Source organism: Chrysochloris asiatica, unplaced genomic scaffold, assembly GCF_000296735.1.
Source record: "Chrysochloris asiatica unplaced genomic scaffold, ChrAsi1.0 scaffold00054, whole genome shotgun sequence".
Lineage (NCBI taxonomy): Eukaryota > Metazoa > Chordata > Mammalia > Afrosoricida > Chrysochloridae > Chrysochloris > Chrysochloris asiatica.
In genome coordinates, this window is record NW_006408572.1 from 2464139 (window position 1) to 2479801 (window position 15663).

Here is a 15663-nt window from a genome sequence, read left to right on the forward strand (position 1 = left end):
TATCGTTAACTTTGAATAACACCATGAAACCTTTCAAAGTGCCACTACTGATGATGGAAGTGCTCCCAAGCAGCAGAGAAGTCATGCCTTTACGAGAAAAAGTTGAAGTGCTTGTTGTGTACCTGCAGCTGCCTGCCATTTCAAGTAAATGAATGCAGTTTAAGGACCATTGTAAAAATCAAAGGAAGTATGGTCATTGCAGCTATGCCAGCAGATGTGAAAGCCTTGCACTTTTTGTGAAATACATTTAAAATTTTATATTGAAAGTGGAGTTTTTGTGGATGCATTATATAACACATTGTTGTTAAGTGCCATTCAGTCCATTCAGGCTCATCCACGTAACATACAAAAATAGGTGTTAAACAAAACAGTAGACTGTTTCAAAGCCTGTTATTACAAGAACAAGCAAGTTGCTTGCCCAGGAGACATCAAGGCAAGTGGTTGGGTCCCCTCAGTGCAAACCCTCTTCCAAGACTAAGACTCAGTGGGAATACACACTCTGATTGGTGACCACGCTTGTCACCCATAAGGGGAAGTGAGGGAAAAACAGCAATGAAGCAGTGAGCTAAGCCCTACAATGTTCAATAGACTTCTGTGAACCCAGGTGGAGACCTGGTTGGCCCGCAGTGTGGCAAGACCTGGGGACTCTAGGGCCCAGAGTCGGTGACACAGCCACAGAGGACTAGAGTGGAGAGTGAAGTGTCCAGCTGATAAGAAGAGAGGGCATATGCACAAGAACACCCACACTTGCAGATAATACCCACTTGACCAGGCTTCAATGACTGGATGACCAGAGCTCAACTAGAAGAAGAAAGAAGAGGGGAAAAAAAGTGTAATCTGATACAATTTGACGAACTTGACCTACACCTATGGATGCAGTAGCTCAAAAGAGGAAACAAATCCTTACTGCAAGAATCATTCCCTCCCCCTCCACACACAGAGTAGACAGGGATGGGCAACTTGGACATTGGCTACCCAAAATGGTGGTGGTGGTGGGGGGAACAAAGGCATGAAGTAACTGGCTTACAAGCTTTCAAGAGGGAACCTAGATCCAGAGGGCATGAAGGAAGGTAGAATCTCCACTGAGTAGTGTCCAATCTGTTTAGGCAGGGCTGATGAAATGAAATGCAGATAGGTCTCTTATGAGACGATAGTAAATAATTGTTATCAGGACTGATTGTAAGGGTTGGAATTGTAAAGGTAGACATTTTATAGCAAGGAGGGGAGTGATTAACTTTTCAATCTAGGAGCGGAGGTCCCTAGGACCATCAATGGAGAAGAGTGGAGACTCCAGCAGGACCCTACCCAGAGAAGCAGTGATGCCTGAGATGGAGACAGAGACAATGACGTGGAGAGATGGAGCAGCTGGGGACTTTATACCCAGAGAGGAGAGGGACTGTGTGCTGACAACCAGGGGGCAGGCTTGCAGGGTATACCCTTTGGTTGGTTGATGATGCATGGAGGGGATTGTAACCATGGCAATGAAACGATATACGATAGAATGAATGTAGAACTAATGTTCTCCCATGTAAACTATCACATAATTCACAATGAAATATTTAAGAAAAAAAAAAAAGATATTAATTGACTGTTGAGATTCATCAGCAAGGCTTCCAGTCAATAAGAGTTAAGTTTTTGGGGAGTCAAAATTATATACAGACTTTTGAGTGCATGGGGGTTGTTCAAGGGTCAAATGGATATTAATTTTAAATATATATATTTATGTACACACGTACATATATATTTAACAATTCAGATGAACTTTACACAAAGGTTTACAGTGGGCTGATAATAGTTTCGGTTTTTCTTTAGTTTTTGTGAATTATGTGGGTTTACATGGGAGAACTTCAGTTTTAAATGCATCCTATTGTATTTTGTTTCATTGCAATGATTATAATCCCCTCCGTGCATCATCAAACCAAAGGGTATACTCCACAGGCCTGCTCCCCCCAGCCGTCACCACATAGCACCTCTTCTTCCCTGAGTCCAGTGTCCCCAGCCGCTTCCTCTCTCCACATCATTTTCTCTGCCTCCGTTTCTGGCATCACTGCTTCTCTGGGTAGGGTCCCACTCTCTGTTCTTCTCACTTGTTGGTCCCAGAGACCTCTGATCCTGGACTGCAAAATCAATCACTCCCCTCTTTTTGTTATAAAACATCTACCTTTACATTTCCGACCCTCACAATCAGTCATGATAGCAATTATTCACTATTGTACCATAAGAGTCTTATCCTCATCTCCTTTCATTAGCCCTATCCCAACAGATTGGAAACCATTCAGCGGAGATGCTAACTTCCCCCGCCCCATCTGGAACTAGCCTCCCACTTGAAAGCTTGTAAGCCAGTCACTTCTTGTCTTTGTAGCAACCCCATTTTGGGTAGCCATGTAAGTTGCCCATCCCTGTCAACCTTGTGTATCAAGGGGCTGGGAGTGATCCTCGCTGTAAAGATTTGTTCTCTTTGGGCTGATAATAGTTCTGTAAGTTTCTTTGTAAAGTTTCTTCTCCAGATCCCTTTTTTTCCCAATTACTATTTATTTGTTGAAGAAGCCAGGTCAGTTATTTTGCCCTCTCATAATCTGAATTGTATGCTGCTGGATTTATCTTGCTAATGGTTTATTTAAGATGTACGTATATGTATTACAAGATGAAATTAGTTTTGATTTTGTGTGTGTATGTGTTCTCAGGTTTTGATATTAGAGTAATACTAAATGATTGATAAGCCTTCCATTTTTATATGTGAAATAATTTGAAGGCGTCCTGATAGCATAGTGGGCTAAGTTTTGCTGGAAGGCTTGAACCTACTAGTCACTCCATGGAAGAAAGATATGGAAGTCTGCTTCCATAAAACTTTGCAGCCTTGGAGAAACCCTGTGAAGCAGTTCTTCTCATAGAGTCACTGTGACTTGGAATTGACTCAGTGTCAATGGAAAACATTTAGATTATTTTGGAAGGTTGTTAATACCTACCACCAAGACAGTTCAAACCCACCAGCTGCTCCTCAGAAACACTACATAAAGGGTCACCATGAGTCAGAACTAACTCAATGACATGTAACAATAAGAAGTATCTCTCAAGGAGTCCTGATGATGCACTGGTTAAATGCTTATCTGCTGACTTGAAGGTTAGCACTTCAAACCCATGGCTCTATGGGAGAGAATACCTGGTGATACCTGTTCCCACAAAGATTTCAGCTAGGAAACCCTGTGGGGCAGTTCTCTCTTCTGTAGGTGTGCTGTGAGAATCTACTTGATGGCACACAACAAAAAGTATCATATAGTTCTTTTTACAGGGACTATATCTAATTTCCTATGAGCTCTGGTAGCGTAATCGTTACGAATCGGCCTGCTAATCTCATGGTCAGCATTTTGAAACTACCAGCTGTTTCGCGGGAGAAAGAGGCTTTCTGCTCCCGTAAGGATTTACAGCCTCGGAAACCTTGTACAGGGCCGCTATGAGTCGGAACCAACTCCAGGCACATAACAACAACAACAAATCTAGTTTACAAGAATAGGTAGTGTAAAGCTTACTTTACTGAAGTAACATAACCCTGATGTGACACTTGGTAAGAGTAGTACAGACTGATGAATTGTATGTAAAAATCCGAAATACAGCCATCAAGCTATTTAAAGAATATAACATGATAAAGTTGGATTTATTATTGTTTAAATATTACTGCAAACGATGTACATTTTTCATCTGCACTGCCACTACCCTATTTCCGGCTACTAACATTTCTTCTCACCTAACTAGTCTTCCTGCCTCTAGTGTGTTCCCCTCAAATTTCTTTTTCTTAATGCAGTTCTTTTTTTTTTTCTGCTTACAGTAATTTTTTAAATGCATATATTGTCATGTTCTTTGTCGAGTGTGTATTGACTATGGTGGACCATTCACTGTATTAAGCACTGGGGGATTGCGGCCCTCGTTGCAACTATGTAGGAACAAAAGATAATAAATAGCTAAAAAACCTACTGTTAAAAACCAACAGAAATGCCGTGAAGGAGAGAAATCATGGCTGTAGGAGACAGTTCAACAATGAAGCATGATTAAGGAAATTTCAAAGTGCTGTTTGAGATGAGAGCTCAACAATGATGGCAGGCAGAGAGAAGAGCAATTTGTACAGAAACCTTAGCAGGAAAGAGTCCACCATACAAAGGAGCTTCAGAAAGTTCATGGAAAAATAGAATTAAATGGTAATGTCATTTTTCCACAAACTGTTTGAAGCCTCCTTGTATACCAAGAACTGAGAATAAACAGAACCTCTACAGAGATAGTGTGAGTGGTGTGGAATGAGCTGGAGAGAAAGGTTCCAAAGGCCAGACCACCAAGAACCTTTGGGTTATTGGGAAGCATTAGATAGCCAAAGACTACAAGGTTTTATATTTATTATTGAATCTTCTGTCTTGATTCTCATGGGAAAAAGTAATTGTTTAGGAAAGTATATGTTTTTGAAAACAGATCATCTCTTTGTAACACATATTGTGTTAATCTAAATTCTTACCCTGTCAGTTATTCCTTGAAGATATGGTATTTTGTAAGGATACTGCATTTTAATTCAGGAAGTCGATGAGAATTGAAAACCCTATAATCATAAAAGCCTTGATAATGTTACAGCAAACAATTAAGGGAAATATTTGTATAGGAATTGATAGTGTATATTTCTCAAGTTATTCAGCAATGAAAAACATTTGAGAAAGGGAAATAGTTTTATCAAAATGATCATTGGGGAAAAGCTTTTTAATAGCTCATCATTTGAAGGCCTTAATTTATTTTTTTATCCTAACTTGTTTGTATTTGCTTGTCTTTTAGGAGAGTAGTTATTTTGATGGAGTTAAACATTTTGAAATCGGCAGAAGCAGTTGGATTAAAGATTGGCAATCCATTGCCCTATAATGAAGGTAAAACACTTTTTATGGATTTTTGCACTTAATTGACTATCTCTGTCTAGATCTGGAGTTCTACCTTTTAGTATTCAGCTTTACTTGTTTTTAAAAACAGTGATGAATTTGGTGTGTAGGAGCTAGGTAATTTGCCAGGTTTTTTTCAATACTGATAAAATCATGTTAGGGCTTGTACGAAGAAAAGGGGAAAAATTAGGTCATATAATGGGAAAAGATCCCACTTACAGTAGACAGAAAAATAAATGAATAATATTAGTGAGAAATGTGTTTTAAGATTATAAATATTTATTGAATTGAAAAAGAGTATATACCTATTCCTCACTTACCAACTATCTCATTATCCAACATTTTGCATTTACTACAGTAGCAAAATCTACTACCTGACTGTTTTACACATTAATAATGTGCATCTGGCAGTAATGAGTGCCAAGGTGCAAGGTGAGAATAACACTTGCTGTGATGGTTAAGGTTATGTGTCATCTCGGCTAGACCATGATTCTCAGTAGTTTGGCAGATACGTATTGATAAATTTTTGACAGTTATGTAATTATGTAATTTGGCAAAATATATAGTGATGTGGAGTCCTGGTGTGGCACTATGGATTAATGCGCCAGACTGCAAAGCCGTTTGAACTGCAAGGACGGTGGTTCAAGCTCACCAGCTGCTCCTCAGAAACCCTATACAGGGTCGCTATGGGTCGGAATCGACTCACTCAAAAGCACTTAACAACATAGTGATGTAGTCATCCTCCAGGTTTGCATGATGCCAATATTTACTTAACATCCTGGTCTCTGGACTCTAACCATATCAATATGTGAGGAGCGGGTGTATAACGTTCTTTAGTTAACAGTGATCATCTCTTGGTAAAATTACTGATGCTTTTTATTTTTTGAGGAAGTATATAGAAAAGCACAATGAAATCAGGAAAAAAGAGTTCGTTATCAAATCACTGGCACCGTAACAGGAGAAAACTTGCCTGTCCTACTAAGTTAAATAAAAATAAAGTTGGAGCCTCTTTTTATACCAAAATAAGTTCCAGGTGAAATTTTTGGAAATGTTGTAACATGAAACCATCAAAATAATAAACATAAAGAATTCCCCTCTGCATTGAAATTAAAGAAATCTGTGTGGCTCTGTCTTCTCTGGGTCTCTGTTTTGAGGACTCTGACAGCCTTGCTGTCCTTTTGACTCTCATCTCTCTACTCTGAGGTTCCTCCCTGTGCTGCCACTGAGGAACTCTCAAGTCCACAAACAGGCGTACTTACCTGTTTGTTTCCTGTGTCTCAAGGGTCACTGTCCTTCATTGCTTAATGTCCAATGACTTGAAACCTGTTTGTTTCATAGGTTTTATGTGGGGTTTTGTTGTTTTACGTGGGAGAGTGAATCTGGTCTGTTACTAGATCTTGTCCTTTATCTAGTTTTAAATGTCAAATACCTTTGCAAGGTGTGGACTTAAAAACAAACAAAAGAGCAGCCCTAGTTCCTGTCTAAACTCAGTCTTTTAATTCTTACTGATATTGCTTCCATTTTATCTTTTATGTTTCTAAATAAAACCTTTATGCTGCTCTTTCTTGATTTTGTTTTTCCGTTTCAATATTTGACTTAATGTTGTTATTAGGTGCCATCGAGTCGGCACTGACTCATAGCGACTTTATGCAGAGCAGAATGAAACACTGCCTGAACCAGGGCCAGCCTCACTGTTGTTGCCACACTTGAGCCTATTGATGCTGCCACGTGGCCAATCCATCTCTTTGGGAGTCTCCCACTTTTTCTCTGACCCTCCACCTTACCAAACATGATATCCTTCTCCAACTACTGGTCCCTCCCAACAATGTCAGAAATATAAGAGATGAGGTTTGGCCATCGTGGCCTCCAAGGAGCACTCTGGCTGTACTTCTTCTAAAAACAGATCTGTTGGTTCTTTTGGCAGCCCGTGGCACTTTCAATATTCTCCTCCAACACCACAACTCAAAAGCATAAATTCTTCTGTGGTCTTCCTTTTTCACTGTCCAGCTTTTGCATGCATATGAGGTTATTGAAAATACCATGGCTTAGGTTAGGCACACCTTAGTCCTCAAGCTGACATCTTTGATCTTCAACACTTTCAAAAGGTTGTTATGAGTTCCAACTCATAACGACCCTTTCTTTATAGAATTCCCAAGGAGCAGCTGGCAGAATTACATGCCAGCATCAGAATAGATTGCACAGTTTAGTGGTTGTTGTTTTGTGCCATTGAGTTAGTTCTGACTCATAGCAACCCTGATAATGTTTCCAAGGAGCAGTTAGTGAATTTGAACTGCCAACCTTGAGGTTAGCAGTCCAGTGCTTATATTATAACGCCACACCAGAACTCTTAAATGATTGTGTGTAGGTGTATGCATGTTAAGTACTGTTGAGTTGATTCAGACTCATAGAAACCTTGTATAGGGATTTTCAAGAAGTAACTGGTGGGTTTGAACTGCCAACTTTGCAGTTGACAGTCCAGTGCTTATCCAGTCTGACTTAATTTATTTTACAATAAAATGTGTATTTGTTTAGTTATGTATTTAAATTTTCTTCATAACCTGTAGAAAGCTCTGACTATATTTTCAAATCATTTTTACATTTTCAGACTGACTTCTTAATCAGAAATGGATAATTTTGTTTTTTATTTACAGCTATATTTTTAACGAAATCTAAAGCCATTAAGCGATGATGAGCAGTCATAAGTATTTAGAAAGTTTTTCTGATGTAATTTATGGAGAGGACCCATGTTTAAAGAAATGTATAATTTATTAAACATAGCTTATATTTGCTGGACTCCTGGCATGATGCTGTGAATTAATGCGCTGAACTGCAAGGTTGATGGTTCAAACTCACCAGCTCCTCCTTGGAAACCCTATACAGGGTCACTGTGGGTTGGAACTGACTCAACGGCACTTCACACGACAGTAACAACAACTTACTCACTATTTTAATTACAGTTGTAAAATTTAAAAACTAAAATAGACTTTCAGCCAGAGAGTGTAAAGATGTCAAAGGATATAGTATACAATAGGGTTTAAGAAGTGTGTGGGGAAAATTCCCATTATCTTATAATTCCATATTTTTCTATGAACATTTTGAAGCCCTTTCATATCAGTTATTGCGTTGAGTTGATTCTAACTCTTGACTATCCCACGTGTGTCAGAGTAGAACTGTGCTCCATAGAGATTTTAGTGGCGGATTCTTTGGAAATAGATTACCACGCCTGTCTTCTGAGCATTACCTAAATGAAATATAAATAAATATATAAGTAAAATCTAAACTAAGCATTATTTGAAGTTGTCCACTGCATATTTCCTCCTTCCCAAATGATTTCTCAGTAGAAAATTGAGTCGGATTTTTTTTTTTCTTTTTTTTACTCCAAGAAATAGCTGCTCTGGTTAAAATTAGACTGTCGCTGTTGTTCCTAATAGAAAATGGTGCTTAGGTGATTTCTACTGAAGCACACAAATTCACTGTCTTAATTTAAGTCTATTGGACGTAGTCTTCAGAGTATCCTTAACATTTAATCATACTTATTCTTGTGCTGAAGGCAAACTGTGTACCGTTTTTGTTTTCCTACCTGAAGCTCAGGCCTGAACCCTCGCATAGTGTCAGCACAATTCCAGAATATTAAAGATGGAAGGGGCTATCTTAGAAGTCAGTTGTTCTCATCATAAGAAAAAAAGGTGACTGAGACAATGTAATGACTTGCCCAAGATCACAGCAGCAAATGAGTTGCTTCTCGGAACGAGAATTCAGAATTCCTGATTTCCAAATGAGGACCCTCTCCATTGTACCCACACCTTTACACATTAACCCTCACATCAACTTCTTGCCTATTGCAAAAAATATGTTTCACTGGAAAAGATGATGAGCGTGAATCTGTTACAAGAATATATATAATTAGGAGTTATTTCATGTTGGCATATTTGTTCATCAAAACTAGCATATTCTTTTTAAAAACTTAAATACTAGTAACATAACCAGACATCTGTTTTCTTTAATAGATGTTAATTTTATTTTTGTTTTGCAATAAGTATATAGTTCCGTGATTTCAAAAGTTAAAACTTCAAAAATGATATTTAGAGGTAGCTTGCTCCTACCCCTACTTCCTCCCACCCTGTACCTACCAATTACTGCCATCTATGATGTTGTTAAGTGCCATCGAGTTGGTTCCGACTCACAGTGACCCTTTATAGTGTTTCCAAGGCGCTGCTGGTGAGCTTGACCCACTGACCGTGTGGTTCAAACTGACTTCAAGGTCTAGCGCATTAACCCACAGCTTTGGTTTTATCTTTTGCTATGAGGTGAAAACGACTCAATGGCACTTAATAACCACAGCAGCATTTTATGTTTTGGGGTCCTGGTGTGGCATTATAGGATAAGCACTGGACTGCTAACTGAAAGGTTTTCCCTGGAAATCCTATACAGGGCCCCTCTGAGCCAGAACTGACTTGATGGCACGTAGCAACACTTTCTCTTTGAGCACAGTAGGTAACATTCTTGGTAGCTAAGCAGACATCAGTGGTTTGGACTCACCCATACCAGCTACTCCACAGGAGAAAGAAATGGCAGTCTGCTTCTGTAAGAATGTGCAGCCTTGGAACTCTATAGGGTAGTTCCCCTCTGCCCTGTAAGGGCACTATGAGTCAGAATCAATCCAATGGCAGAGGATTTCGGTTAGGATTTGATTTTGGATTTTAACTTTCAGGTGGTGTTTTTTGCAAGTATAACCAAGTATAAATATGATATATTTATCTTCCATATTCCACCTTGCTCTTGCAAAAGACACCATAGTATATACACTGCCCTGCGTCTTGCATCTTTTTTTTTCTTCTTCTTCTCATTTTTAAAAATAGCTACAGAGTATTCAGTTGTGTGGCTATTCCATAATGTATTTAACCAGCTTTTATTGATGGACACTTGAGTTGTTTTCGTGCTCTGGCTATTAAGACAGTGCTACAGTGAGTCGCTGTATAGGTATGCAGGTGTATGGGTAGAAGGGACTTAGATTGCGAGGAGTGAGATGGCTGAGTCAGTGGATAATGTATCTGTGGTTGGTAGATCCGGTTGAATAAATTCTGTAGGATAAGTGGTATCATTTTGCATTCCCACCTGTGAGGCGGGAAAATACTAGTTTCTTCCCAGCCATGCTGAGTTAGACATTTGACTTTCTAGATATCTGAAGGTGAAAAGGGTACCTTAATGTCATTTTTAATTTGTTTTCTGAATGGGAGTCAATATCTTTTCATGGGTTTCAGAGCCTTTGTGTTTTTGCTTGCTGTGAACTGAGTGCTATACTCCTATATTTCCTAGGTTGCTGGTCTTTTTCCTCTCAATTTTTAGGAGTTCTTTGAAAATTGGGGGTTAATCCATTGTCTCTGACGTGAGTCTTTGACTTTGCAATGGTGGTTTTTGTTGTGCAGCTGTGGTTTATTTTTTATGTAATTGAATATACAGTGTGTTCTTTAAGACTTTTGGATTTTGACTCAGTTAAAAAGGTCTTCCTTGCTCCAAAATTTTAGTCTAATACTTGTATGACTTCATTTTTTACATTTTAAAGCATTCACACTGCTTTTGTCTTATGATTGTGGGATTGTTTTTTAATTTTTATTTTTTGTAACTTTTTATTGTCAATTCAGTGAAGGTTTACAGACAAAATCATCAGCTTTACATTCATCAAATCATACACTTTGCTTCATCTCGATGATTGCATTTCCCCCCACTTTTCCTTAGAAAACGATTGTCCTTTTGATTTTGAATGATTATCCATTACATGGTGAGCATACCTTACTAGTGTTGTTGACCCACCCTTTATAAACCTGTCCACTCCTTGGGTGAAAATTGGGTCACGAGGGTGAGTTCCATTCCAGACCTGAAAGGTGGGCGAGGGCCATAGTTTCAGGTTCCTCACTTCTTTTTCTGACCAGTAAACCTGGTCTTTTTTTTTTTTTTTTTTTTATGTTAACTAAACAACTGGAACCTTTGAGATATTTAATTATATCCACACAATTATAGTGATTTTAATGCTGTAAATTAGAAAGGGAAAGCTAGAGCCTATTCAGGTAAAATCCTAAAATATTACATTGGAACACACATTTGTTTGCAGCAGTAAGGGTTTCAAATGAGCACGTTGCTTCTCATACTCTCAGCTTCTCGGAAGGAGAACTAAAGAAAGGGAATGCTTGGCATCTGTATGCAATTTTTGGGTGTAATAGTGTAGAGGGAGAAATGACTATACTAACTTGATCACCTTTGACAAGGTTTTAAATGTGGTTTTAGCTTTGTATATAATTGAATGGTTGCTCTGGGTATTTTGGGTGTCAAGGACAAAAGTGTTGTTTGAGATAAAGATGGAGATATTACTGTTTGGGGTCAGAACTATAGAACTATGGAATCAGCTCCTTTGTCTGAATGCCTAGCTCCATGGCCCATCCCTTTCTTCAGGGTCTGTTAAAGAGCAGAGGGATGCAGGAAGGTTTTTGCTGTTCAGGATTATTTGCTATTGAGTTTCATTGTAACCAGGTCAATAACACTTTGTTACTTGGGCCATCAATGGAAATAGCTTTGTTACAGTGACTGCTGTCTTAAATTGTATTTCATAGAAATGGTTTCTAATTTTCTGTTGTGAAATCTAGGGAAAGTGCTGTATAGGTTTGTATCCTTATAGCATCTAATTTAGAACCACTGACATAGCACATGTGACCAATAAAGTTATTTGGCTAACTTCATCCAGAAAATAAAAGAATTCTAAAATGTACATTGTAATTTTCTTATAGTTATGTTACAAAGATTCAAATACAGTTAGTTTGCTTCTTACAATAATGGATGCTTTTAAATCTCCCTTGTTTTGCAAGATGTATTTTTGCCAATATAAGGGGCCATCAAAAAGATTATGGGTACTGTTTGAGGCAAGCATCTGATATCTCCAGCTCCTCTCCCATGACCTGACACCTCTACCCTTGTCTAGCACCAACTTGGTTCTCCCGTATTCTAGTAGGTAGCAGTTTTGTTGATCCAGTTTATGGGTAGCCGCATTGTTGCTGGTTTGTTACTATGAACATTTTTATGAAATTTTGATTTCTTTTTCAATTCTTTCTGAATGAAATTGTTTCAAATGTCTCTGTGCATGGAGGCAGAGATGGGGACATGGAGAGAGGGAGCAGCTGAGGACTCTGGGCTGAGAGCTGGTGGCCGGGTGGCAAACTTGCAGAATGTGTCCTTTGGTGTAAATTATTTTATATGCCTGAGTGTTTAAAAAAAAAAAAAGCTAAAGTGAATAAAGAAAAACACTGTTAACTGGTGTACATGGAGGGGATTATAATCATTGTAATGAAACAAGGTGTATGATTTGGTGCATGTAAAACTGATGATCTGCCCTGTAAACTTACTCAATCCACAATAAAAACCTTACATAAAAATTAAAAAAAATAAGATTATGGGAAAATTCCAATCTTTTCATTACATTTTTCCATGAAAATTTTAGTGCCCCCCCCAGTGTGTTTGTCCTATGTAAATGTCCTACACTGTTCTAACCATAGTTTACTTAGACATTAATTTCTCACCTGATGCTTCCCTTTTGTTGTTGTTGCTGTTATGTACCTTCAAGTCAGTTCTGACGCATAGCTGTCCAGTGTAGGGTTTCTGAGGAGCAGGTGGTGGGTTTGAACTGCTGATCTTGCCATTAGCAGCCCAGTGCTTATCCTACAGCGCCACACCAAAGATCCTATTTAATTTTGAAATGAAGTATATTTTCTAAAATTGTTAAGAAAGCACTTAGTGGTAGGGATAGAGTTTTTGTTACTTTGCATATTCCATAGTCTGTTAGTAGATTTTTCTCTGCTGGTGTCATTATAATGATAAATTTTTAAAAAATTTAGATGCAAGTGCAGTAACTAGAGGGTTGTTAAATACCTATTCTCTCATGTTTCGGAGCCAGTGCTATGAAACTAGAGCAAAAGCGTCTTGGAATTATGGCCTTTTTACTAGAATGATATGATTTGAAGGCCACACAAAGCAGAAGATTGTCAGAAGTTGAATCTGCATTACTGCTACAGGGTAGGATTTTAATTTTCAGAAAGATGTTTATTTAGCTACGATGGTGGTGGTCATGTGCTGTGGAGTCGCTTCTTTTCGGAAGTAGAAAGCCTCGTCTTTCTCCCATGAGATAGCTGGTAGTTTCGAACCGCTGACCCTGAGGTTAGCAGCCCGATTCGTAACCACTACGCTACCAGAGCTCTGTTTTATTTAGCTATTGTTGTTATGTGCCGTGGAGTCAATTCCGACTCACAGCAACCCTGTACAGGGTTTCCAAGGCTGTAAATCCTACGGGAGCAGAAAGCCTCATCTTTCTCCTGCTGAACTGCTGGTAGTTTCGAACTGCTGACCCTGAGGTTCACAGCCCGATTCGTAACCACTGTGCTACCAGAGCTCCGAGTTTATTTCAGGCCTTCTGGTTAGCTGTTGTGTTTGTGTACATAAAATGGAAGGACAGTTGTGACTCTATAGACTGGACTAGGAGCCACACTGTCCACTTGTTTCAGGGCTATACCTTGTATTCTTTGCCAGATTTGCAAATATGGTTCAAAGCAGAAGTTAAGGAATGCTCTAGGAAGTGGATTAGTAGCTCTTCCTAATTACCAGATATTATGGTTATTATGGTTTATATAAGAAGCCCTGGTTGTGTAGTGGGTTGTGTAGTGGACTGCTAACTGCAAGTCAACAGTTCGAATCTACCAGCCACTGTGCAGGAGAAAGATGAAGCTTTGTGCTCCCATAAAGATTTACAGCCTTGGAAACTCTATATAGGGATTCTGTGTGTTGGAACTGCCTCAGAAATTATACAGGGTCACTGTGTGTCGTAACTGACTCAACACCACACAGCTGCCACCACCACCACGTTTTATATTATTATAGTTTTAGCTGCTAGAAATAAGTTTTCATTAAAAATTAAGATAGTGGTGGTAAAATAGATGGATCCAGTCAAAACTAGGTTCCAAACTTCCTAACTGTGTGGCATTGGGCAAATTATCTGACTTCTCTATCACTTTTGGGAATCGTATCAATATCATAGAGCTCAAGATTGAATGACATACACACCCACTCCTCACCTATCAAAACAGTTAGGTTTCGAAGACCAGGTTGTTTATACAAAAATCAGCCTTATGCATAAATGGAGAATGACCACTTCACCCTCTCACCTGTACTGTGAATGTCCCTCTGGGCCCCTGCTGAGGTCACCTGCTGCCACCATCTCCCCATGTTTCCACAGGAGAGCTCATCCCCCAACAACCCCAAAATGTCCTTGGTGGCTTTGTCAGTGGCAAAAGGGACTCCCTGTCTATGGACAGAAAGGCCTGGGTTTGGTAGGATGGGGGGTACATACTGTCCATTGGTCCCCCTGCTGATCCCTTGCCTAAGCTTCCCTGGGTAGCCTTGCCTCCACCCCCAGGTCTACAGGAGTCACTTCAGAGCTCCCTCTGAAGCCGCGATAGTCAGGCCTGGTCTCTGTCCTTGACCCTAAACTGCAGCTGCTGCTGGCCATTTACTCACTGACCCCGCCCCCTTCCAGGTAGCCTGTACCTGCCCAGGGAGAACATCAAGGAAGCACAAGGGGCTACACAGTGCCTGTCAGCTCACATGAGGTCCCATGGACCTAGGGCACCTGAGTGCCCCATCTCACGGCTCCTTTTGACCATAACTCATCCCAGTCCTGCTGCCCTTTGGGGTTTGGCATTAGGATCAGGCCTACTCCAGCCCGTTTCTACTCCCCCCATCACTCTGATGGCTCTGAGACCATTCCCCACTCTCCCTCCCAGGTGGTACAATAACATGCCCACACGAGTTTCCTTTCTGTATGCACACAGGTCAGATGTGTGTCATCAGTGTACAAAATAGATAGTAAATTTTCTATTGTTATGAATGTGAAATGTCAAATAACGAGATAGTCAATATATGAGTATTGTATCTGGCACATTGTACACATGTAAAATAAAGTAATAAATTAGCTGTTATTAATGTCTTAGTATCTGTTACCGGTAGTTAATATGCTTGGCTGCTAACCAAAAAGTTGGTGGTTCTGGTTCACCCAGATGCACCTCAGAAGAAAGACCTGGAGATCTACTTCCAAAAAATCAGCCATTGAAAATGCTGTGGAGCCCAGTACTATGCTGATACACAGAGTCGCCATGAATTAAAATTAACAGCAACTGGTATTATAGAATATAATTGGAGATGTGGTAAATCTATGGCTCTAATGATTACTGGTCATGGTTACAAATCAGGCTGCTAACCCCAAAGTCGGCAGTTCGAAACTACCAGCAGTTCTGCGGAAGATGAGGCTTTCTGCTGCCGGTAAGATTTACAGCCTCGGAAACCCTGTGCAGGGTCACTATGAGTCAGAACCGACTCCATGGTACTTAACAACAACAGCATTCATTATATTGAGAGGGAGGAATTGGGGTGAAATATAGTATGGTTTGTGTACTTTTTTTATTTCATTTTTGATGGGTAAAATCTTTGTTTTTAGGATTATATCTCATGAGGTGTGTAGGTAGAACTATAGTTTTCTCTCTTTCCAGTCACTTAGCCCCAATACAGTTTACTGCGTAACTCATCTCTTCCCGTCTGACTTAAAAGGTTTGCTGTAGAATTTCAAGATGTTCCTTCACGGCACATTGTCAGAAAAGAGCATTTCTTCCTGCAATTTCATATGACACTTAGTAAATTCAGAGATAATGAGAAAGCTAAAAAGAAAACA

General features: G+C 39.5%; 1 protein-coding gene across 1 annotated transcript in view; it reads left to right on the forward strand.

Annotated features, from left to right (window-relative positions):
- The window catches only part of RPA1 (replication protein A1, 70kDa), a 65701-nt gene that overhangs the window by 27317 nt on the left and 22721 nt on the right, over positions 1-15663 (forward strand). The window contains exon 5 of the mRNA XM_006863455.1: positions 4807-4895. Within this exon, the coding sequence (XP_006863517.1) occupies positions 4807-4895 (89 nt within the window). The remainder of the gene's footprint in view (positions 1-4806; positions 4896-15663) is intronic.